The sequence below is a fragment of the Cibotium barometz genome, chromosome 23 (genome assembly GCF_041138505.1).
Source record: "Cibotium barometz isolate CiBa-2024 chromosome 23, ASM4113850v1, whole genome shotgun sequence".
In the NCBI taxonomy this organism is placed as follows: Eukaryota; Viridiplantae; Streptophyta; class Polypodiopsida; order Cyatheales; family Cibotiaceae; genus Cibotium; species Cibotium barometz.
Genome location: NC_141068.1, coordinates 48,227,476 through 48,253,923, shown reverse-complemented (window position 1 = coordinate 48,253,923; position 26,448 = coordinate 48,227,476). Strand labels below are relative to the sequence as shown.

At 43.4% G+C, this 26,448-nt stretch overlaps 1 protein-coding gene across 1 annotated transcript; it reads right to left on the bottom strand.

The window, feature by feature from the left end:
- Positions 1 to 12,131: 12,131 nt before the first annotated feature.
- On the bottom strand, positions 12,132 to 12,650 carry LOC147626030 (uncharacterized). Its single transcript, XM_086817780.1, has one exon. The coding sequence runs from the start codon at positions 12,648 to 12,650 to the stop codon at positions 12,132 to 12,134; it is 519 nt and encodes a 172-aa protein (XP_086673906.1).
- Between the last annotated feature and the right edge of the window lie 13,798 nt (positions 12,651 to 26,448).

The following is a 26,448-nucleotide window of genomic DNA, read 5'->3' as shown; positions in this document are numbered from 1 at the left end:
TCAAAGCTCTATAATCCACACACATAAGAAAGGATCCATCCTTCTTTTGAACCAAGAGGACGGGAGAACAATATGGGAAAAAGCTTATTCAAAGCTCTATAATCCATCCTTCTTTTGAACCAAGAGGACAAGAGAACAATATGGGAAAAAGCTTGGCTGAACCAAACCCTTCTCAAGAAGCTCATTCACTTGCTTCATGATCTCCTCTTTTTGGGATGCACTTACACGATAGGCTGGCCTATTAGGTGGTGAGCTACCCGGCACAAGATCAATGCGATGATCTTCCGGTCATACGGGTAGCAACTCATTTGGTAACTCATCAACAAAACAATCATTGTGTTCATGCAAGAGTTTCAGCCTATCATTACTAAGTGTTTACATATATATTATTTTCCTCAACATGATCTCGTACAAAAATCAAGTATGCAAAAACACTCTTTTTCATTACTTTCTTAATTTGTACATAATATACAAGGGAATGGTATCACCCTCTTCACCAGCATCAATTACATGCTCTCGGCCTTTACGCATGAAGGTAATCCTGTTGGTCTTGTAAGCCTTGCACGGATCAATACGTGTATGCCAAGACTTTCCAAGCAATACATCACAGCCATTCAAAGGTGCCACAAGAAAATCCTCATGATCCACATAGCCTTGAATGTGTATGCGCAACTTGCCCAAAATAGGCATGACCTACACTTCTCTACCAACAAAGGTAGCCCCTGCTTCAATTTGAGGACCCATGTCCTCCACTTCAATACCCAAAGCAGCTGCCATCTATGTGGATATGAAATTTTCAAATGCACAATCATCAAACATGAACAAAGCGAGCTGATCCTTGAGCTGTCCCCAAGCTTTACATACAACCCTGTCTTTGCTATCATGTGAAGTGTTGCCCTACACATCCGAAACCATATGCGCATTAGGCTTTGATGCATTTGCATTGTCACGCTTCTTCTTGTTTGGGCATGCCTTTGCAATATCCTCGGTGCTACCACAAGTAAAGCATTTTCCCTCGCTCATATATTGCTTTTTCTGCTCCGGAGTGAGACCATAGTCTCTCAGTTTGAAGGGACGCTTCTTGGTAGTGTTATTTTCAGCCTTTGGACCATTTTTATCTTGGTTTTGGTCCTTTTTAGGTGGCTGTCCATCATTTTACAGGTTTTGGACAGCCCTCTCTTTGCCTTGAAATGAGGGTTTAGCCTTATTGGATCGACTCAATTTGAGTTCCAATTGCTCAGTGGTGGCGATGGCGGCTGCGATTAGTTGGTGTAAGGTATGACCAGGATACATTTGTAGTCCCGCTTTGTACACAGGTTGCAATTCCGATTGAAACCTTCTCTTCCTTTCCGCCTCGGTGACATGCATAAATGGAGACACCTTCAAAAGCACTTTCCAAAACTTTTGCACATATGCATTTACCGATTACCCCTCATTTTACTTCACCCAATCCCACTTCATTGTTATCTAATTCAATGCATTGGGAGGCAAGAATTGAGCATAGAACCTCTCCTTGAACTTTTCCCACGATCTAACAAGATTCGGTGAGAGCTTCTCCGTGAGCCACCAATGGGCAGCAATGCCTTTCATGAACGTGCTTACATGCCGGATCATGGATTTCTGAGTGAAATCCTCACTGAAAGCAATATCAAATTGGGCAATAAAAGCAAGTGCCTTTGATGCATCATATTCCCCATCATATGTGTCAAACTTCACAGATTTGTCTCCGGCTTTGAAGTCACGAGACTTTGATGCATGTGTCTGCATCTCAACATGTTTTCCCCCATGTTTGTCCATTGGGACAGCCGTTGTGATTGGCATCATTTTGGGATCAAAAAGGTGATGCATAAGACATAGAGACATGTGCCCTGTAAGCATGAGGCATGGCTGGCCCCTCAACGTGCATTGATACATTTTCAGCCATAGCTTCTCCCTCACGAGCACACTGTAAGGCATGAGTGGCATGAGAGATATGCGGAATACCTGCACCAAGAGAAAATTGCAGCCCATGTTGCATGTGTTCTGCATGCACATTTTCAGCCGGCAATGGCATTTGACATACATTTTGACCACTGCCATAAACATTGTATCCTTCACGGGCTACATAAGGTATTCCTGCATGGCGCGAAGTCACTGATTGTTCCTCTCCCATAGCATGGAGATTCGTCCTCTTAGACATAAGTTCTTGTTCGGGCACCTGTGGGAATTCCAAGACATGTGGGATGGTTGCCTTTTCTGCATAGGCATTCTCAGTACGAGCCGAGTATGCACATGCTGCATCCCTCGGTTGCATGTGCAACTCTTGAGCAATCATTGCCATTGCATAATCCATATACGATTCAACTTTCTTGGCCTTCAAACGGTCATGTACCAATGGATCCTCGCGGCGGTAGAGATTCAATTCTTCTTGTTGTGCATGGAGAAGAGCCTGCATATGAGTAAGTTCAGCCCTCAAGACTATGGACTCTTTTTCCTGCATCTTCTCTTTGCCAGCACAGGATGGCTATCCCACATATTCATGTTCCCTATTGTGCACCACATGAGTTTGCTCATCCTGTAAAGCATTGGAAGCATGCATTTCATTGTCCTTGCCTCTTGTGTTAGCATCTCCAACATTCATTGTATGGCTGTCCATAATGTTCTAAGTGTAGAGATAGCTAGTGTTCACGGTGATCGTCTCTCACAATAGAAGTGAAAGAGAACCGTATGCTTTGATACTACCAATGTAACTTGGTTGAACACAATGCTAATCAATACACTTAAATACACTTAAATACACTAAGATTTGATGGACACTTGCTCAAATACAAGAAGTAAATTGTTGAATTGACAAGAGACACACAATGAGCCGGAACGGCCGACCCCTCCCTCAATTAAAGTATATTGATCTTGGGAGATCCAATTACATAGTGTCATGGACATTTCTGACCAGATTTTCATACCAATGCATATGAATACAGTATTGCAAACAAGTGGTTGATGTAGACTTGCAACCCACACTACCCTCTTAAGTGCCCATGTTCCCTACCATCTGCTCTCTATTGTTCCACCAACACATAGTAGCAATAATCTGCAAGAGAGCACGTAGGACAAGAGAACACTACACAGAGTATGTGATCTTGTAATCCGGTTCCTCCCTCCTACTACTTGCTTCCATATTTAAGTATTAAAGCTTACCAATTGCAAGTAGAGTCGATGACAGTGGAAGTCTTCGTGATGGAAGTCCTTGGAGTGAAGAGATCTTCGATTTGTCCCAATTCTTCGCGACAGAAGTCTTCAAGAGGATAAAGAGAACCTTGGGAAAGCTTCCCCTATGGGTCAACTTGAGAAAGGAGGGCTAAACCTAGGGTTTTCAGCAAAAAGACCAGAAATTACAGCAATAAAGAGAGCTGTTTTGCTGAATTTCAATCATTGGGAGTGTGTAGGAGAGTGATTAGCATCTGGAAACACTTTTGGAAGCTTGAAAATCACCTTAGCAAGCTTGGAAATGGAGTTGGGAAGGAGAAAAGTGCAGAAAATGCAACCCAACAGCCCTCATGAAGAAGGCGCCCATCTCTAGACAGAGGAGGAACAGTGAGGTGGTGAGTTGTCCAGTGTAGGTGGCAAGCAGGTGCTTTGTGGAGTAAGCTAGAGTGGACACACGGCTGGTTACTCCCTTTGTACGAAGGTGATAAGGTCTAGGCGGTGGACATTGGGTTATGTCCACCTCGGGACATCAGTGTGTGTGAACACCGGGCTGGTCATAACTTATAAGTGAGTTTTGGTCGCCCAAAACTTAATGAAGTGTGTACACACTCGCTTATAAGTTAGTACTAACTCCTAAGGCCAAGTTTATGACCAATACTTACCACGTGTCACATGCCACATAACCATGTCAGCAGACAGTTTCACACGCACGGTTCGCGGGCCGGCGTCCCCTTACCCGGAACTACACATTGGTCAAGCAAGCATGAAAACAACATGCAATTTCAATTGCAACAAGCAAGCACATAAATATGCTATGCAATGCAACATTGGTATGGACAATCCCCGTTCATGAGACTATACCAGAATAGACGTACTCCAGGCAAGTACACGAGATACCAAACCCAATGGAACACCAATCCACCAAGCATTTCCGGGCATGTACACGGAGGCACAAGTCCCAATGGAAAGCCAAGTCCATAGTATCACATGAGGCATCAATCCTCGGCATATACAACTGCCATGGACACCAGTCCAATGTACATACATGATAAGAAAGCACGGGTAGACCAATTGGGTGGCCAAATGGTGACAGTACACCACCTAGAAACACTCTTGGAAGCTTGGAAAACACACTAGAAAGCTTGGATATGGAGTTGGGAAGGAGAAAGTGAAAAAAATACAACCAAAGAGGCCTCATGAAGGAGGCGCCTACTTCTAGAGAGAGAGGAAAGAGAGCTGAAGAGTTGTCCACTCTAGGTGTCAGGTAGAGAGGACAAGTGGCTTGTATTGCAAGCTAGAGCAGACACATGGCTAGTTGCTCCCTTTGTACAAAGGGGTTAAAGTCTAGGTGGTGGGCATTGGGTTTTGTCCACCTCGAGACATCAATGTGTGCAAACACAGGGCTGGTCATCACAGCTTATAAGTAAGTTTTGGTCGCCCAAAACTTAATGAAGTGCGTACACACTCACTTATAAATTAGTGCTAATTCCTAAAGCTAGGTTTATGACCAATGCTTACCACCTGTCTCACATGCCACATAACCATGTCAACAAGTTACATGCACTGTTCAAGGGTGGGCGTCTCCTTACCCGGATCTACACATTGGCCAGGCAAGCATGAAAACAGCATGCAATTTTAATTGCAAGCAAGCACATAAAGATGCTCTGCAATGCAGCATTGGTATGGGCAATCCCTGTTCATGAAACTATACCAAAATAGACGTGCTCCAGGCAAGTACACGAGGTACCAGACCATAGTTATCAGGCGTTTCATGAAACGTGTTTTCCAAACGCGTTTGAAACGTTTCACAGCCTGGCAGGCGTTTCAAAAACGTTTCATACAGGGGAGGGGGTAGGGATACATGTTGCAAAAAATAGGAGATATGAAAGTTTTATGCATAAAAAACCCAAGCAACCAACGAAGCATGAATAAATGTTTAAAACAAAAACAATATGATGTATCATCATCATGTATCCTGATTCTTGCAGTCTACTTAGTACTTACTACTCCTTGCTGCTTGCAAGCTGCAAGTAAACATTGAGTGACCAATTATTGTTGAAACTTGAGTAGATAGAAAATCAATTAAAAGGATAGATGATAGATGACATAGATCATAGATCATAAAACCTGCCATGCAATTTTGCAAAAGTGCTCTCAAAACTCAAATGGCACTAAGTCCAAAAGACTCCAATACAAATGTCTCATGAATCATGATAAGTAAGATGTCCAATTGGCAACTGTCAACAAAAATTGAAAAGACCAATACACAAACCATGGAATGTAAAAAGAGTCGAAAGAGTGAAGTCTAGAGTCTAGACTAGAGACAACAAATAGTAAAAAGCCTCAATAGCAAGACTCATCATCATCATCATCATCACATCAGCAATATCATCTCCCTCCTGTGACAACTGTGAATCTGTATCAAAAGGAGATGATGTCTCAATATCAACCTCTAAAGCTGCAGCACTCGTAGAAGCTCCATCCACCGATGATTGTGCTCGTATCACACGAGTTGGTGTGAACAACTCCTCGCAAAGCATGGCATAGATGTTTTCATGTAGAAATTTGAAAACATAGGGACTTGCATAGGGATTGGGAAAAGTAGAAATTGATTAGGATTAAGTTTGGGATTAATTAAAGATTATGTGATTAAGTAATTAATCACTTTTTGGCTCATCTTCTCCACGATTTTTGCCTGTGAGGCTGAAAAAGCGACGCCCTTCTTTGCTTGATTTTGATGATTTATTTATGGCTTTTTCTCAGAAAACATGCAGACCATCCATTATAGATACTTTCTACCTTGATCCTTTGCAAAAATTGGGCAAGTCACATGAGGTTTTGGGCTATGGGTCCTCCCATTGTGCTGTGGTTGGGGGTGGTAGTATTTCTGCTTCATTGGGATGGAGCGGAAACCCTTGCGGTGTTCCTGTTGGGGGGAGTTGGCCTTCCTCCGGTGGTGAAGCTGCCTCTGTGGGTGAGGGGTGTGTGGGGATTGGTGGTTGAGGTTGAGAGAGTGATAGGGGAGGTATGTCTGTGGGGTGTGGGACATCCTTGGGTGGAATGATGGTAGGGGTTGGTAAGGTGGTGCTAGGGTAAAGAGTAATGGTGAAGAGGGTGGCGGGTGGTGAGGAGATGATGGGGGCGGTAGAGGAATGGGTTGTGGGGCTGTTTTGGTGGTTGCAGGGAAGAGTGTAAGGGTTGCGTGATAGGATTTCGATGGCGTCAGAAGGTGGTGCACCGCCTTGGTGAGGTGGGGTGGGTTGAGGGCTTTGCCGTCCATGTCGCTCCTCCGCCGGGTTGGAATCTCCGCCAGCACCATTGGAGTCTTCTGGGGTGTCGGGGCTGTCAAACCCTCCCGTCGTGTCTTTGTCTTGGTCAAATGTTGAGGGCAGAAAGAGAGTAGTGGCCTGTAGGAACTCCTCTTCACTGGGGTCTGGGTAGGCCACCTCCTGCGTTGTAAAATCGAGGATCCTCTGCTTTACCTGTGCCTGTATGGATGTCACCACTCTATAGTAGAGGGTGACAATCCCTTGTGCATGATAAGTTGGGCTCGTAAAATCAATAAGTCGACTGTATGTGGAGATAACAGCGTCTTTGCCTTTAGTCTCGAGCCAATGCACTGTCTCCTGTAGATCCTGCATTGTAAGGAGGACAGGTGGTAGATCCGCTGGCTTCTCGAGGTCGATGTAATCCTTGTCGATTTGTGTAGTGGCATCTGACAAGACACTGCACCATGATTGTAGGTTCATGGCTATGGGGTGTCGAGGTAGCTTGTAGATTTGCTCTGGATGCTGTAGCTCAACCTAGCCTTGAAAGATCCATATAGCCAAGGTTGCGAGGGCAGGATCCGCTGCTTGTCGCAAAGAGCTGTGATGGCGGCTGTTGAAAGTGGTTTGTTGAGCTCGAAATCAAACTGTAGCATATGTAAACATATTGCCTTCCTCCTGAGCTCAAGTAATGATGGAGTATATGGGCCATGGCTCAGGAGGGGTAGGCCGATTGCAGCGTCCAGCAAGACGTCCAACTTGTCTTGGACTTTATCTGAGTGCTGTGGTGCTTGTGAGGTGCCCGCTTCTTCCCTCTCTTGAGCTGCTCGGAGTGTTTGGAGTTGGTGGCTTTGATCCTCAAGCATTTTCCTCAGCTTTGTGATTTCATTGTCTTTGATGATGGCTAGGCTTTTAGCCGCTTGCAGGGCTTTAGCGTTGGCTACTACTTCCTCTTCATGCTGTCTGGTGATTCTCCGCAGCTCCTCCTTTATCTCTGTGTTTTCCCTCCTGGCTGAAGCCACCTGGTTTTGAGTGTCGATGGCAAGGGTCCTCCACCTGTCAGCTTCCACCTCACTAGCCTGGCGTGCTTGTTGGAGCTGGGTTACTACTGTCCTGAGGTGTGTTAGCTGGTCCACATAATTGTTTTACTGTGTAGTGAGCACCTCGATTGTCTTGTTGTGAGCTATGTTCTCTGCTATCATGGCATCTAGTTGATTGAGGACATGAGTATGCATCCTTTGTAAATTTGCATGTTGTTTTGCTGAATTTCTTGCAGCTGCTTGTGGTCCTCGAAGCGTTGGTCTGCATGGCGCTCCATCAATAATTGAATGTTGCAAAGATTGCTTTGTAGGAGGCCGAGGGTCCCTGTCTCCAGGTCTGGCATCTCCTCCTGTGCTTGTCGGACTCCCTCTAGAAACGCTTCTTTGGAGTAGAGCTTGCCGTCCTTTATCCATTGCTGGCAAGCCATTAAGTTGGCTTGGCTCGATGCGAGCTGATCCAATGTCTGCTGGATGTTTCGAGCTGTGGCTGAAGACGAGGCTTCCCCCCTTTGGGTCCCTGTGGCTCCAAACAAATACTGCATGTAATCGGGTGTTCCTGTTCCTGTGGAGGCCTCGGGCTGTTGTAGATGTTGTGGGGTGGGGATCTGTGAAGGTATCTCAATGGGATCTTGGGGGAGGCTACTTTCGGGCGTATCCCCTCCCTGGAGCTCCTTCTCCTGCTGCAGGCCTTGCTCTATTCGGGGGTCAATGTGCTGCCTCTTTCAAAGGGGCTCCCCTATTTCGGAGGGTCCTTCCGTTGCTTCTGTGTTTAGCTCTTCGAGGTGGATGGATGGGGGGATCTGGGCAAGGTCCTGTACTGCTGGCAGCATCCATCCAACTGTCTGGTAGATGATCCTTGTCAATAAAGATGGTGCAACGAATCTCATCCTTGGGTTTTCACATATGCTTTGTAATTTTGTATGCAAATATGAGCTCCAATTCACGGTCAACCACCTGCCCGAGGATGGTGGTCTTGCAGGTATTGAATCTGTTGGGATAGTGCTGGTGGGTGACCATTGTCAACACTTGTGCAGGCAACACCAGCTCGGGTTGCTGAATGTCCTCCCACTGCACGAAAGCCCAATGGATCCTCCTGACATCTACCACATTCTGTCTGACAGGATGTACATTCCTGTACTGTTTGTATTTCTCCTCTATGAGTGGTAAATGTAGGGCCCTGCAAATGTTCTGCTGGGATAGCTGAATTCGTATTTCCTCGTCTCCCTCTCCCAGTACTTCGCCCACCATTGTTCTGGAGTTATAAGAGCTGATAAACTGAATGCACCTAGGAATGTCCAGACCCCAGGGCGACAGCTGTGCAAAATCTCCTAACCCCATGCTTTGCATGTAGGGGAAGACTCGGGCATCCTGGAGCAACCTGTGGCATTGTGGGGAGTGATAACAAATCCTGAAAGTGGTGCCAGTAGCGTTCTCCATGCTACTGTGTGTGACAACACCATCTACCAGCTCCAGATCCTCTTTGCTGATCCATGATTTATCTTTCTCGTCGAAGGAATGCTCGACGTATGGAGGGACAGATGCCTTCCTCTTGTGGGGGGGATGGATCAGCCATGATGAGAGAGTGAAGGATTGCAGAAGGCTCTATTGCTCAAGGATCAAAATCTAGCAAAAATTTGCAAGAGTTTGGCTACAGAGCAATAGAAAAGTGAGAAAATGAGTGTGGGGCAGAGGTTTTTATAGTTGTTGAGGATGAACGCGTTCATCGTCAGGATGCACGCGTTCATCAATGGAGGATGAACGCGTAATTCGTCAGGATGGACGTTTGTAATTCTTCAAGATGAGCGCGTTCATCGTCAAGATGAACGGTCGTAATTTGTGAGGATGAGCGTGTTCATCGTCAGGATGAACGGTCGTAATTTGTGAGGATGAGCGTGTTCATCATCAGGACGCACGCGTACATCGGTGCAGGATGGACGATCGGAATTCTTCAGGATGAGCGCGTTCATCGTCAAGATGAACGCGTACACTAACAGGATGAACAGGATGAACGTGTTCATCCTGACTAATGGAAAAAATGAGATTTGCCCATTTTTGATTTTTTTGATTTTTCTTGATTTGGTGCACACTGTGCTCTCATCTCACCTGAAAGGATGCTTGTGTACTCAGTGATGCAACCTGGCGATGGGTCGTATTCTAGGCCAAGTCGAAAGCCGCTAGAATACCCCTATCTAGAAATGTACCAGGCCTAGCCTATGTGAGTGCCTAATGCATTTTGGACAAAGCATGCAAAGGGTAATTGTGCTTGAGTAGTTCACCAACTCACCGATCTCCCTGCTTTCTTCGACATTTTTCTTGTCTGCTTTCTTCGACTCTCTTTGACCATTCCTTCACAGTTTTGTGAGGGTGGCCGGTGAGGTTATTGACGTTTTTTGGCGAAGAGGTTTAACTTCTTTCACACTGACATGAGTGTATTGCTTGCCTGCTCAAAGGTTGAGGGTGCCAGGGGTGGCTTAATGGAAGTGGAAGCATCATAGGGCGATTGCAGGGTTTTCACCTCTATGGTTGGGTTCCTTGCCTGGGTATTCCTTTTGACCACCAAATCTTCTCCTTTTCTTATGCCCTTTTTTGAAGTCTCCAAAAGTACCTGTCTCGGAACAAAACATAGGGGTGTTACAAGCTTGGGTTCCTTGTTGAGGGACTTGGGAATCCATTTCTGTGTTTTTTTGGTAGCTTTTGGTGCCTTTGGCCGTGGCACTGGTGGTTTGGGCATTTTTGGGGGTGTGGCTTGCCGTAGGTCGACTGGTGATGATTTTGGTTGCTTTGGCAGCCATATTTGTGTTATGCCTCCATAATAACCTTGAGCATGAAGGATATCCTTGGGTACATGACGCTGGGTTGTCGACCATTTGGGTGTCGGCGTAGGTTGGTTATCAGTTGTCTTCTTCACTTGCTTGGCTGGTCTCTCCTTTGGCCTTGGTGGCTGGGGTACTCCTAGCCTCCGCTGAATCCATAGCTTGGTGCACTTCCTTGTGTAACCTTGCGACCTTAGAAGGTCCTTTTGCGGACCCACCATTGGTTTCCTCAGTGACGATAGACTGCTTGCTGCGGCTTCGTGGTTGAGTTCTTTCTTGACTCAGCTGTTGGCACTTGTGGTTGTGGTGAAGACTTATCACCTCAAGGTTTTTGTAGTGGTTTGGGAACAGAGTTGATGTTGTTTATTTCCTGTACCTTCGGGGTTTCTTCTGTCATGAGGACCGTGACTTCTCCAGTGGCTAGTTGGAGGGTCGCCATTCTTGTTTCCCAATCGATTTGGCATTTGTTGTGGCCCATCTAATTCCTTCCTAAGAGTAAATCCTCTGTCATGGTACCTGCACTCATTGCATAGAACTTCCGTTCCAAGGGGTTATTTCTAATGTGAAATAGTATTGTGCAAGTGCCCAAACACGGTGTGGTGGTGGCATTTACTGCTAATACCAAGGCTTGTGTAGGGCACAATGTTGGTTTTTCCAGTGATACCCATGTTTCATATGACATTAAGTTATTACTTGCGCCTATATCTAGCAATGCTGATTTTTGAATCAAGCGCGTGGGGGTTTGCATGCCCACCCAAAGTCGAGCTGGCTGCACTTCCCATTCTTCCTCTTGTAAGTCAATAACTTGTGCCATATTGATTTGGAGAATTTGTAGTTTTCTTCTTTCCTTGCGCGCCTTGGCTTCACGTTTTGCTTCTCGTTTTAATTCCTCTTGTTTTCTCCTCTCCTCCTTTTTGAGATGTAATGCCTGTAGCATGTGCTCAATTAATGGACCATAAAAGGCTTTAAGATGACTTCCGTTGATGTAGCCTTCCATCTCTACACCATCAAGTGTGGAAAGTTTAACCGCACCTTGAGGTGTGATTTCAACCACTTGGAAAGGACCTAGTCCCCTATACTTGAGCTTATGCTTCTGGCTTTTTACACTGTATAAGAGGACTAGACCTCCCACTCTAATGTCTTTTTCCCTCAGTTGGTCATCAAATCACTATTTATGTTTGAACTTTTTCACTATCATGCCATGAACAACCCGCAATCTAGTTTCGTCTAATTGCTCCAGGGCCAGTAGTCTGTCAGAAAGCATGCTTCCTTCCAGTCTCTCTTTTACTGCTATTCAAAGACTGGCGACCAAAAACTCCATAGGCATTATTGCATGTAGTCCATAGGCAAGGTGAAACAAAGTAAACCCAGTTCCAACCTTATATGCAGTCCTATAAGCCCATAAGGTTGAGAGGAGTTTCTCTCCCCAATCTGTTTGATTGGCCTCTACTGTTTTTGTTAGGATCAAGCAGAGCACCTTGTTAGTACTCTCTGCTTGTCCATTGGCTTGTGGGTAGTAAGGCGTGGATTTACGATGCACAATCATGAATTCGCTCAGTAAATGGCTTACCACTTCATTAATGAAGTGACTTCCCCTATCACTGACTAATTCAAGAGGACAACCAAACCTTGTTATAATATGGCTGTAGAGAAACCTAGCTGTTGTTCGTGCATCTGCCTTCTTCGTGGCTTTTGCTTCGGCCCACTTAGTGCAATAATCCATGGCAGCAATGATATATCTCGCTTGAGTGCATCTTGCTGAGGACTAATTGGACCTATAAAATCTAGGTCCCATTTCTCAAACGGTTGCCAAGATATGATTGGAGTTAGCGGCATTCGATCTTTCTTTTGGGGGTTGGACGTTCGTTGGCATTCATCGCACCTTTTAGTAAATTTTGCTGTATCACCGAACTGTGTGGGCCACCATAGCCTTGCATGAAGAACTTTTCTAGCAGTGATGTCAGCTCTGCAAAATGTCCTCGTGCTGGACTAGCATGAGCTAATTCCAACGTTGATACATAATTGTTCTCAGGAACACATTTCCTTAGAATTCCATCTTTCCCTTGTCTGTACAACTCTCCTGTGATGATTTGATAAGGTGCCGCTTTTTTGATCAAGCGTCGGGCTTGATCTGTTTTGAGGTTAGTATCCCTCAAGGTCCCATTAGCAAGGTAGTACACAATGTCCTCAGCCCACTCATGGACTATGCTAATGGAAAATAGTGCAGCGTCCGGGAGTTCATCATCAACTCCTAGTGGTGGTTCACCATTAGGAATATGAGACATATGATCTGCGTGCACATGTTGTGATCCCTTTCGAACAATAACTATGAAGTCAAATTCCATGAGGATCAGTAGCCATCGTGATATACATCCCGTAGCACATGGCTTGTTTACGAGATAGAGCAATGCTTGGTGATCAACATAGAACACAAACTTGTTAGCTAACAAGTAGTGTCTAAACTTTTTGACGCGGCATACACCATCACGAGACCTTCTCTTTCCGTGGTTGTGTAATTTTGCTCAGCATCATTGAGTTGACGGCGGCTGGCGAAGCTAACAGGAAAATCCATGTTATGCTCCCCAAGTTGCGCCAATACGCATCCAATAGCATAAGTTGATACATCAATATGGACATGGAACGGGATGTTCCAATGAGGACTATGAAGAATGGGGGCGCTTGCCAATGCATTTTTCAGGGTTTCAAATGATTGTTGGCATTCCTCGGTCCATTCAAAGGCTATTAGAAGTCTATACAAGGGTCTTGCTATGTTGGCATAAAAGACAATGAATCGTCTGTAGTAGCCAACATGTCCCATGAAGCGTTGTACTCCCTTGTAATTTGTTGGAGGTGGCATGTCTAGTATTAGCTCACCTTTGCTTCATCTGTTGAGATTCCATGTTGGGATACAATATGCCCTAGGATGACTCCATGTTTTATCCAAAAACTGGCATTTGAGGGGGTTCAACGATATGCGGTACAACCTGTATCGTTCCAAGACCTTGCATAGGCAACTAAGATGGTCATTCCATGAAGAATTGACACAAAGGTCGTCTCCAAGAAATCTCTTAAGTATTCTTTATACGCTATGCACATCAGTCTTTGGAAGGTGCCCGGTGCATTGGTCAAACCAAAAGGCATGACCCGATAAGCGTAAGTTCCCCACTCAGTGGCAAGGGTAGTCTTATGTTGGTCGCAGGGGTCTATTACCTCTTGATTGTATCCTGAGAATCCGCCAAGGAAACTGTAAGCTTCCTTGCCTGCTACCCTTTCGAGCACATGTTCTGTGAAAGGCAGTGGGTAGTGATCGCAGACCGTGGCAGCATTAACTTTCTTAAGGTTAACACATACCCTAAGTTTTTCGTTCTTTTTGGGAACGATCACTATCGGGGATACCCACTCCGTGTGTTCAATCTCATAGATGAATCCCACATCTAAGAGTTTATCAATCTCCTCTTTCACCATCTTCGAGTATTTAGGGTTCATAGGATATGCTCTTTGCTTGACTGGTCTTGCCCCGTCTATGATAGGGATTGTGTGCTTCACTACTTCCGGAGGCACTCCTTTCATATCGCTATATTTCCAAGCAAAGCAATCCTCAAATTCCCGTAGGAGTTTCACTAACTCCTCTTCCTCTCGTGAGGGGATAAGTCCTTAGCTATGAAGATAGGTTTCGGGTCTTCGCTAGGTCCAGCTAAGTTTACCTCCTTTACCTCAGCGGGTCCATCATATGGTGCCCCTGGTTGGTCTCCCTTATATCGTTTGGCTTTTTCAAACCGCACCAACCTTTCCCCTGTTGTTTTACATTCCTTAAAGTGCTCTGGAACTTGTCGAAGATCCTCTTGCTGATCCTCTTTTAGCCTCCTTTCCTTGGCTTCCCGCTCAGTGGGCTGCCAAGCCTCTGTTCCTTACTCTCCTTGCTGAGCGTGTAAGTTTGGGTTCTGGTTCAGTCTTTTTTTCTATGTTGGCAATCCTTACAGAGACTTCCTTGCCTAACTCACTTTGCCATTCTTGAAGGAAGGCTTCCTTATAATTGACGGCCCCAATGTACTTAAGTCAATGTTCTTCCTCTCCCAAGGAGAAGACATAAGGTTCGTCCCTTTTTGTTTCCCTTCCTGATCCCTCTTTAGGTTTTTGTCTTTTGGCTTTCTCTAAGAGCTCCTCCAAAAGAGCAGTCTCCTTTTCAGGAAGTTCCAGAGTAGTGGCTGTTCTCATCATATAGATGGATGTGACTGGATCGAGTTTCCCTTCCAACTGGTATCTTGTTCCTTGTCTTTGAGGCAATATGTCCATGGTGGCCAGGATATGCATCCAATTTTCAGAGTCATCAGGCTCTCGAAGAGGAGCAACTTCTTGGTCCTCTGGCCGGCTAAGAATTGCCTCTTGACACACTCTTACAGAAGATTGATCAACTGTTGTTATTGATTCCTCCGCAAAAGGTTCACCTAGGACTGGATGAGCTTTCCATGAATCGAGATCTATTCTGAGTGTTTGGTCTTTCCTTCGGAGGTAGACTCTATTATTTCCCCAGTCATGGATCAACCTTGCGGCTCTCATGAATGGTCTCCCTATTATGCAATCATAAGTTCTTGGTTGTTCATTGAAGTTCATTACGACAAGTGAATGTCAGAAATGTAGTCCAAACATCTTAATTCTTACATTATAGAGTAATCCCATAGGGCAAGCCGTGGCTCCGTCTGCAAGTCTTACCACTAATGTTGTGGTTTCAAGCTTCGTTTTTACCCATTTTTCCTAGCATTTCTTAGTGATAATGCTGACTCTTGCCCCACCATCAAGGATGGCAGTTACCTGCTGATGACCTTCATAGGCTACAGGGAGTGTAGCATTTCCTGAGTCATTATCAAAATACTCACCTAATTGGTTTACGGCTGCGTTAGGGAGTTCTCTTTCCATCTCTCCTTTCTCTTCTATGTATTCAGGAAGTGCTATCCCTTCCTCAGGGTTAGTTTCTTCCTTGTATTCCTCTAACTCCGTTCTCAGGGTCCCATCCATCCAGTCCTTCAAATCCTTCCAGAGCATAGGATTGCTCTTTAAGAGCAACCCTATGGGCATCTGGACTGTTGTTGACAGGAATGCATGCAACCCTGCTTTGTCTCTAGGATGTTCTGAGTATTTAAGCGGCTCCTCTATCAGGTGTGCCCGTGGTGATACCGTGCATGGGACTTCCTTTGATAGGCTAGTGCGGTGAGTGTTGAACTCATCTCCTATAATCTTGGAATAAATGGTATCCAAGCCCATGCCTAACGGATCTGATCCTGGTTTTGTGTCTGGAACATCAGCAATGTTTGGGGTTGCGGGTATGGGCTCTGTGTTTGGAGGGGTATTGTTGATTGGATGGTGTGTGGGGCTTATGGATTCTAGCTCCGCTTGTGTTGCCCTTACTAGGTCTTGTGCATCTAACAACCGTTGTTTCTCGAGCTGAGGGTTAGGGAATGCAACATGTGGCGATTTTTGTGCTTCTGTGTACTTGCAAATTTGTCTTCCCCCTCTGACGACGAGGACTGTTCTGAGGAAGTATCCTTATCGATTCCATCCTAGATGATCACTGCATGTGCCCCTTTTCCAATCCGTCTAGAGCATCTTCTTCTTGGTTTCTTCCCAACCGTATCCCCTTGTAGAGGCTCTGGCTGAGGTGATGTAGTCAGTTTAGGTTTGGTTCCATCAGGGTGAGATTTTTTTGTTTTTCTCATGACTGCACCAGCAGCTTGGTTTTTGTTTTGCAAACAAGTTAGCATGTTGAGAGGGACCTTCTTAACTTTCCCATCTCTCACACTTAGCAAGTTTATGCCAGTTGTGTACTCCTTTCCCCCATTGGGCGTTTCAACTCTCAGAGGACAATCCTTGTACATGTGTTCTATTCCACATCCTGCACACAAAGGTGTGAGTATGGCTGCTTGTGGCACTATAGGTAATCCTTTCCTCACTGGACATTTTGCTATCCGATGGGGACCTTGGCAATGATAACATTGCATTGGCGGCCTTTTGGCTAACGTGTTCATATCTCTTCCTCTTGCCTGAGGCGCCATCTGGTAGACTGGGTACATATTGTCCCCATCCATGACATAATGATTGTTTGTCCAACACTTGATTCCTATGGTTCCCCAAATGTTTGTCCATATGGTAGACTGGGTACATATTGTCCCCATCCATGACATAATGATTGTTTGTCCAACACTTGATTCCTATGGTTCCCCAAATGTGGTTTCAAAGACATTGGCATCTTCCTCTACCGGGATCTCTTCTAGCACAACCTGGTGTAGAGGGGTGACTCTCAATGCAGGGGGTTGTGGTGGCAAGACAAGAGGGGGAATTGGTCCCATGGGCAACCTAATTATCCCTCTAGTGTTTTGGGCTTCAGGCGCTCCTAGAGTTGGTCTTGCTGGTGGTACTGGCAAAGCTAAGGGTTGCGTGACTGGAGGGTATGCCCCTTGTCTAGGATTGTTAGGATTTCTAAAGCATTGGGATGTTTCATGATTTCCCAATCTGGCGCAATATGTGCAGTACATTGTTTGCCTTGGCCTTAGTTGTGGGCATTCTGTACTTGTATGATTCATTCTGCAGACAGCACACCAGACTAGGTCTCGTCTGGGGTAAAGGTGCTATTGCGCTTGTTGGTTTATATTTTGGTTCATCCTCCATTGCTGTCATTTGCTGCATGAGGGCTGCTGCTAGGTCTTCAATGGGTTTAGGATCTGAAATATCTTTGCCCACCATCATTTTTGGCGTAGAACTGTGAGAAACCTCAGACGCGGCACTAGAGAATTGCTCTCTGGGCCGGTCGCCTGTGAAGTTATCATCAAAGTCCATTGCACTCCTACAACACCTTTCAAAATCAGTATGTCTCTGATCATACACAGCATTGTGAAGATGCATGTCTCGCAGTCCTTCTAGGAATCTTCCTATAAGTCTTTTCTCAGAAAGTCTATCCCTTGGTTCACATCTAGACTGCAGATATCGTACTCTGTTATGTAGTCCCTGATGGACTCGGTTTCTGCTTGCTTCACATTGTAGAGTTGGTCTACAATGCTCCATCTGGTCCCTTGTCTATAATATCCTACGATGAAGGCTGCTTTGATTGACTCAAAATCCGCTTTGTCCTCAGGTTTTAGGGACCTAAACCATTGACCTGCTTTGCCTTCAAGTGTGAGTCCAAAAGCACTCACTCTTGTCGGGTCATCAACGTGGCTAAAGGCATTGCAAATTTGTCCGAACATCTCCAAATGAGTGATCGAATCTCCAGTTCCATCAAATTTGGTCATGAGCCGGGATATGTGCGCTGGTTTTGTCTTCTCTTGTCTAGGGAGGGTAGTGGCTTGAGGGGCTACATGAGGTGCAAATTGAGGACTAAGCCCTTGTGCTATTCCTCTTCCTATCTCAGCTGCTAGTCTGAGGGTATAATGCGTTATTCCAGTAGCTCTTATGGTGGCCATTGGCTATTGATATGTCTAGTGAATCGTGGCTCTGGGTAGGTAAGAAGGATCTAGTCCAGCAGTGCGGACCGTTGTGTAAGGAGGTCTCATGATAGATGGCCCGGGCTGCTCGTAGTAGCCTCCCCCTGTGTTGGTTGGATCGATTGGTACTAAGCCTTCTACATGTACCCTCGTGTATGAGCTTGGAATGGTAGGTGGTGGTGGAGGACCAAATCCTCTGATGTTATTGGGGTCTGGGGTGAACCTACTCGTTGTTGGCTCAATTGGGATGAAGCCACCCCCTATTGTGAACTGTAGCTGTGTGGGTGCATTGGCTTCATTCGTGGATACAGGGATTGTTGTTTCCTTGTAGTTCAGAGAGGCTTCTTCTTCCACTCTCTGGTTAAGTTGGGCTGCCATCGATGTTGTGGCGGCTTCAATTTCAGTAATGGCTGGCCCTTTCCCTCGGAAGTACCTGAGTACTCTTTCGAACATACTCCTTTCTGAACCAGTAGGGGAGTGTGGGACTTGACCAGATTTAGGGACTGCGTCCATGTACAGGGCGTATGGATCGGCTCTGGATCATGACTCTTGGTATCTTGTCTCTCCAAGGTTTTCACTCTCACTGGAGCTGTCAGATTCAATGTGAGGTTGTGACCACTCTGTCGGCTCAGAGCGATGGGTTGCTGGTCTTGAGGGCGCGACAGATGTAGCGTCAATAGACACTGTGTCCTCGTACAATGGACTGAGGCCGCCCGTTCTCAGTCGCATGCACCCCTCTTTTTTTTTTCTTTTCTTCTTCCTTAAAAAAAAACACTGGTCACAGGATGTATACGTAATTCGTCAAGATGAACGCGTACACTGATAGGATGAACGCGTAATTCGTCAGGAATTACAGTCGTGATTTGACTTGAGGATGTACGCGTAATTCGTCAGGATGAACGCGTTCACTGACATGATGAACACGTAATTTGTCAGGAATTACGATCGTGATTTGACTTGAGGATGTACGCGTAATTCGTCAGGATGAACGCGTTCACTGACAGGATGAATGCGTAATTCGTCAGGAATTACGGGTACACTGACAGTGTCAGAAATTAATATTCTCCTATCAGATGGAGAATTTTGCAGTTATTCCCCCTTTAATGCCCCTCAATTTTTGGCAGATTCTCCCGTCAGAAGAAGATTTAATCATGAATACCCTTTAATGCCCTGGGCTGGCAGAGCTCAGGATGAACGCGTGATTCCTCAGGATGAACGAACGTTCATCGACTGTTATGAACGTGTATCCTGAAACAGAGAGTTTCTGAGGGGTTTTTTCCAGTTTTGTTCTTTTACAAATTTTATGGGTTTTTATGGGTTTTGTATGCCTAATGCTATCATGCATATGCTCAATAGAAAGCCCTAAGTCTAAGCTTTCCAATTTTATACTCAATGCCTACCAATGGCTAACCATTTAAGATTAATGCCTTGATTAATAAGACCTAAAATGCACTTTTTCTAAAATTGTTATGCAAATGGAATTTGACACAAAGCATGGTTAGAGCACTTACTTGCTTGGGTTGTTGATTCTTTACTCAATGGTTGTCTCCGATGCTCCCTTTGCTCCAAGTGTCTCCCTCCAATGAAGTAAAAACAAGAACAAAACAAAGCAAATACATGTAACAACTCAATCAACAAAAAGAAAAAACTCTTCTTACCAATGAGTACTCCTCAAAGGGCTGTTGGACTCTCCCTTCACTACCTCTAGAGAGTGATGTTAAGCTCACCAATGACTCCAATCCCTGGCAGTGGCACCAAAGATGTTCACCAAATGGAACTCCTACCTTGCAAGGGAACTATCTAATGAGAAGAAGAGAAGAAAGGTTGCAAGGGTTGTTACCTAGGATTGGAGCTTGGCATCCACAAAGGATAGCTTGTCTTTGGGACCTCACGAGCTACTACACCACTCCCATCCTCTTCTTGTGTCACTCAAGAAGGGGTTGAGGAAGCTATGGAGGTGTGAAACTTTGATGGAGGTGAAGCTAGAAAGCTTCTCTCAACATCAAGCCTAGCATGTGAGATATGGCAGAAACAATGAGAATGAGGGAAGGAAGGTGAGGAAGCAAGCCAAGACTCACACACACATAAGGTATCCAAGTAAGAGGGCAAACAAGCATGCATGCATACTCAAGCTCAAGCTCTCTCTCACTCTCTCTCTCACTCAACACATGGAATTGTGGAATGGGATTACCTCCCTTTTCATATTTCCTCAAATGTCTTATATACATTGACTCATTGTTTACAATGTGCGGCCGCCCATGGCATGTCCAGGGGGCCCTAACTTACTAGATTTGCTAGATTATTGGCAATGCACATGTTGCATGCTCAATGGTCAATGTTTTATTATTCTCTCACTGGCTTTACACAAGTCATAAGCTCGGTGGTATTCCAATTACAAAAAAGTTTGCTTTGAACAATAGCCCATATCCCAATGTCACATGATATTTAGGTTCTAACAAACAAGGCTTGGTTGTTACTCTTGCTATCTATGATCAATTGCTAGCTTATTTGATGATTTTGGCAAGCTTATGAGTGTGATAGCAAGGCTTGATGGTGGCTGTCCACAATTTTATTCAAGAAAGGCTCCATTAACATCAAGAAATCAAGAACATTCATGTCCAATGGTGAGTGCAATCAATCTACATATTCCCATGTTGATTCTTGTTGCCAAAGGTGAGTGCAATCAATCTACATATTCCCATTCATGTCCAATGGTGAGTGCAATCAATATACATATTCCCATTCATTCCAATGGTGAGTGCAATCAATCTACATGTTCCCATGTTGATTTTTGTTGCCTATTGATGTTACTTATTATTGATACTTTCTTGAACATCAATGGTCAAGGTTTGGGGCTTTTTCAAGAAACCCTATTTTCTTGTACCATTAATAATTTCTTCTTACCACATTTAGGCATAATTACAAGCCATGGAATGCATCATTAATGGTTTAATGCATGTCCAATGCACTCCAATATATCATTAGGCAAACCCTAATATCAATTATTGGGGGTTTTGATGCATTCTTGCCATTTGAATGAAATTGATACCATTTATAGATCCTCATTCATCAATGCTATTGGGATACCATTAAATTTATACATGCGGGAATATTTTAAAAGATGCTTTAAAGAATTGATGCCTATGTCATGGTGGATATGCTGCCAATATTCATGTTGAAGCCATGGTAAGGGCATAACCACTTTTTGATGAGTTTTTTTGATGTGGGAGCTATGATTGGAGAAGAGTAAGCATGAAACATGCATTAATATGAATATGATATAAGCATGAGTGCATGTAAGCTCTACACCCTAGTCTATTTACATTGCTAGTGGTTTAATCAATTTCATTCTTGCAATATAAAAGCTAGCATGTGAAGAGTACCGGTACTCTTGGCATTGGGAGGAGATACCAAGAGAGGGACCATGTCTTGAACTCTCTATGTCATGAGTACTTGGTAAAGTGGTACGGAGGGGGATTAAGTACCCGGGCATGAAGAATTGGCCATAACTCTTGCCTTGGACATAAAATTGGTAATAATAGGGTGGGAAGTCTTAGCTAGAATATTAGCAAGCATAAAGCATGTCATTGAAAAATTTCATCAAGACATTCTCATTGACAATTTCATGCCCTTATATGACAATGAATTGATGCAAATCATGGGATAAATTTCATGGTTCAAATGCAAAGTATTAAGGCAATGGAAACCATATGCAAATCCTATAGATTTTGATTAAGATTTGATTGCAAATACAAAGGAAGACTTCAGCAAAAAAAATTAGGCCTCTTATACAAATAAAGATGCAATCAATGCATGCTTAAGTGGATGCATATGTACCGATCAAGCTGCAAATTCTTACTAGTAATTGGATAGTGCAAATAATTACCAATGTTGGGCTCTTGAGGGTGTAGTACAAAACCCTAATTCAGTCTAGATTGTTGTAGGATTTCATAAAGAATTCAAATAGCCTTGTAATTATCATTTGGGAATAGGAGAAGATCCATCAAGTGGCCTATTCAGATAGCATTTGCTACCCCAAAAGCCAAAAGTTCACCGCATGCAAAAATCTATTTCAGTCAAAAATAACTTGTTTGGTGTTTGAAATGATTGCATAGATTGAGTTTACACACTCTAAGATCTCTATCAAGATAAAAATATTTATATTTTAACACTATTTGGATTGGATAGCCAACAATCGACATAGTTGGCTTTTTCAAAAAAGTCAAAAAATAGAGAGGTATAGAGGGTTGACTAATTGTGAATTAACCACATAGGTGTCAAGTACTATCCCATCAAGCTAAAGAGAATGCCAAATTTTGATTATATTTTCTTATTGGGATGTGGGGACCAAGCAATGCAAGCAAAGAAACATTGGAAAAGGCACCAAGAATTAAAGACATGGCAACACCTTGACAAAATTCAAATGAGAAATGCCACAATCATATGCATGAAGTGAATGCGTTACATGTTGACTAATGTGAATATGCCAAATGTTGTAACCAATGCTAACATGCCAAGTGTTGCAATCAATTAGTGACCTTCAAAGTGTTCTCATGAATGATAAAAAGCATGATGGAAGGTTTCACCAATGAGTGTTGCAATCAATAGTGACATTCAAAGTGTTCTCATGAGATGATGAAAAGCATGATGGAAGGTTTCACCAATGAGATGAGTGGATTCTCTCTACTTGGGGAAAATATTGAAAAGATTAATAGTAGTGCTCATGCACAAGATAAAAGGAAAGTAAGATCCTTAAGGCAACATTGCATGGACATAGAGAGGCAAACAATGCAATGGCATATGATATGGACAATGAAGATGGTAACCATGATTAGGATGATTATCATGAGTTTGCCAACAAGGAGAATTGGCTTCCCCTGAGGCATAAGGCATCTTCATCTCGAGAGATATGGGTGGCTCACGAAATTAAACCATGTATGAAGACATGTTTTCCAATAGAAGATTTGATCTGTCTCATATACCATATATGAAGATATGTTTACCAATGGATGATTTGACTGATCTTATAGAAGGATGCATGAAGACATGATTATCAATGAGTCTCATATACCATATATGAAGATATATTTACCAATGGATGATTTGACTGATCTTATAGAAGGATGCATGAAGACATGATTATCAATGAGTGGTTTGATTAGCCAAATAGAAGAATGCATTTTGGAAATGAAAGAGATGAAGAGAATTAGTTCAAGGGAATAAAAGACAAAGTGGTGTTTTACCAAGTTCAAAGGGGAAAATACTATGTCCACCAATAATGAGGAATTTGAGGAATATGGGAAAACAAGTTATCTTTTACTTTGAACTCAATCCACAAAGTGAGAAATCCAAAGTATGTTTTGGAGGGATATGATCATACATGGTGGAATCATGTGCAAAATGATGATGAGTATACAATAACCATATGGTGGGACTATTAACCACTTTTGGTTAACATACTTGCTTAGTCACTAATTTAACAACTTTTGTAACTAAGCAAGCTTTTTTGTAAGTGGAATACCACCGAGCTTACGACTTGTGTAAAGCCGGTGAGAGGATAATAAAACATTGACCATTGAGCCTGCAACATGTGCATTGCCAATGACCTAGCAAGTCTAGTAAGTTAGAGCCCTCTGGAGTCAATGTATATAAGTTATTTGAGGAAATATGAAAAGGGGGTATTCCCATTCCACAATTTCTTGTGTTGAGTGAGAGAGAGAGTGAGAGAGCTTGAGCTTGAGTATGCTTGCATGCTTTCTTGCCTTCTTGCTTTGATACCTTGTGGGTGTGTGTGTCTTGGCTTGCTCCTTCCCCTTTCTTCCTTCCCCTCTTCTCATTACTTAGGCCATATCACACATGCTAGGCTTGGTGTTAAGAGAAGCTTTCTAGCTTCACCTCCATAGCTTCTTCAACCCCTTCTTGAGTGACACAAGAAGAGGATGGGAGTGGTGTAATAGCTCGTGACGTCCTAAAGACGAGCTATCCATTGTGGATGCCATACTCTAATCCTAGGTAACAACCCTTGCAACCCTTCTTCCTTCCCTCTCATTAGTTAGCTTTCTTTGCAAGGTAGGAGTTCCCTTTTTGTGAACATCTTTGGCACCGCTACCAAGGATTGGAGTCAATGGTGAGCTTAACATCACCCTCTAGAAGTAGTGATGGGAGAGTGCAATAGCCCTTTGAGGAGTACTCATTGGTAAGGAGAGTTTTTTCTTTTTATTGATTGAGTTGTTGCATGTATTTGCTTTGTTTTGTTCTTGTTTTTACTTCATCGGAGGGAGACACTTGGAGCAAAGGGAGCATCGGAGACAACTATTGAGTAAAGAATCAACAACCCAAGCAAGTAAGTGCTCTAACCATGCTTTGTGTCAAATTCCATATGCATAGCAATTTTAGAAGAAGTGCATTTAGGTCTTATTAATCAAGGCATTAATCCTAAACGGGTAGCCATTGGTAGGCATTGAGTAGAAAATTGGAAAGCTTAGACTTAGGGCTTTCTACAGAGCATATGCATGATAGCATTAGGCATACAAAACACATAAAAATCCTAAAAATTGTAAAAGAACAAAACTGAAAAAAACCCATTGAAACTCTCTGTTTCAGGATACATGTGCATATCAGTCCGATGAACGTTCGTTCATCCTGAGCACAGACAGCTCAAGGCAATAAATAATATTCATGATTAAATCTACTTCTGACAGGGAAATCTGCCAAAAATTGAGTGGCATTAAAGGGGAATAACTGTAAAATTCTCCATCTGACAGGAGAATATTAAATTCTGACACTGTCAGTGTACGCGTTCATCCTGACGAATTACACGTTCATCCTGATGAATTACGCATTCATTCTGAAACTCAAATTACATCCGTAATTCCTGACGAATTACGCGTTCACCCTGTCAGCGTACGCGTTCATCCTGACGCATTACGCGTTCATTCTGAAACTCAAATTACGTTTGTAATTCTTGACAAACTATGCGTTCACCCTGTCAGTGTACGCGTTCATCCTGAAACCAGTATAAGTCAGACCATACTCACTCAGAGAGTTACTGTCACCATAAAATCAGGTACATGCAATTGAGAACGGGCAAGTTAGTTGGCCTCAGTCCATTGTACGAAGATACGGTGTCTGTTGATGCGGCATCTGTCGCACCCTCAAGACCGGCAACCTATCGCTCTGACCCATTAGTGGGGATAGAGTGGTCACAACCAGGGCCTAAATTTGACGGGTTACTTAAAATTTCAAGTGACATACACTTTTTCAAACTGCTTTTCACATGACATGAATTTTCAAAATCATGTTATTCAAATGGCAAGCAATTTATCAAAATGAAAAGCTTTTTTAAAAACTCAAAAACTATATGTAATTAAACAATCAATCTACAAACAAGCTTTTTTTTAAAGTGAAAATTTAGGTATAATTGTTGATGAAACTTGTATTTACATAAAGCATCCAATCTACAAACAAAAGGCTTCAATGTAATACTTATGTTGTGAAAGTACTAATGTAATACTTATGCTGGAGTGATGTTGTCAACCATCTTATATACCCATACATTGGCCAACATGCTGTCCAGACAAGATGCCTTGCATGTCCAACTTGCCAAAATTAGGCCTTTGACTATTGTTTAGTTGTGTTGCACTTCATGGAATTAGTGAACAAATCACTCTAATGGCATCGCCCTCCTCTTTTTTCCTTGTAACCAAATATCAAAAACATCTTTCCAACAAACTTGTGATGCATCACTTGCATTAAGTGATAACAACATCAATGCATCAAGCATCTCCAAACACATGCTACTTCTCAAGCTACTCTTTATGTCATTTTGTCGAGAGAAACCTCTCTCACATGATGCTGTACTCGCTGGAATTACTATGCTTGCTTGCCATAAATGCATCAGTCCTGGAAATGTGTCCCACCAAGTCTTTGTGTTGCTGCAGATTGCCCAAGCATCATGCATACCTCTACTCCTAGCAACCCTGTACAGCATGCCAACAAAATCCTCCTGTTCACCCAAACATTTTCTAATGTCAATTGTTGAATCATCAACATTAAGCTTGCCACTAAGCCTCTCTAACCATTCTTCAGTCCTTTTATCCCTTTCAATTACATCTGAAGGATAGGCAGAGGGATTAAATAGCTTGACCGAGTTGAAAACCCCAAGATCAAGAAACCTATTATTTAAAGCATTCAAAACATCTTGTACAAATGTCCTTCCAATGCAAATACATTCAGCGAGGGAGCCACTTGCACTTCCAGCATCATGAGGCAGTACATTGAGATCAAGAGTTGCATCCTCCTCTTCTGAATCACTTACTGCTCTGTCTCGTTTCTTTTTTGGAGCTAATTTTGGAACTGGCACAAAGTGTAGCACATGCTTATGAGTAAACCCATTAGAATCAACATATAACATATTCCCATCTTTTGACATGTTCAAAAACTTTGTAAGCTGTTTTGAACCAGCACCAAATTCGCCCTCATAAGATATATACCTTTTAGTGAGCTTCTCAAATGTCAAATCCAAGTAGACTCCAATCATAGTAACATCCATGTTCTCCCTCTGAAATTCTACATTTAATTTATTCAATTCAACCAAAACATCAGCCAGCAAATGCATCATAAACTGGACTTGAAAGATTGTGGCATAATTGTACCATTTTTTCTCATGCAT

Excerpts from the sequence above, each read along its gene's own strand:
- LOC147626030 (XM_086817780.1), bottom strand. The coding sequence starts at position 12,650 with ATGGAATTTGACTTCATAGTTATTGTTCGAAAGGGATCACAACATGTG.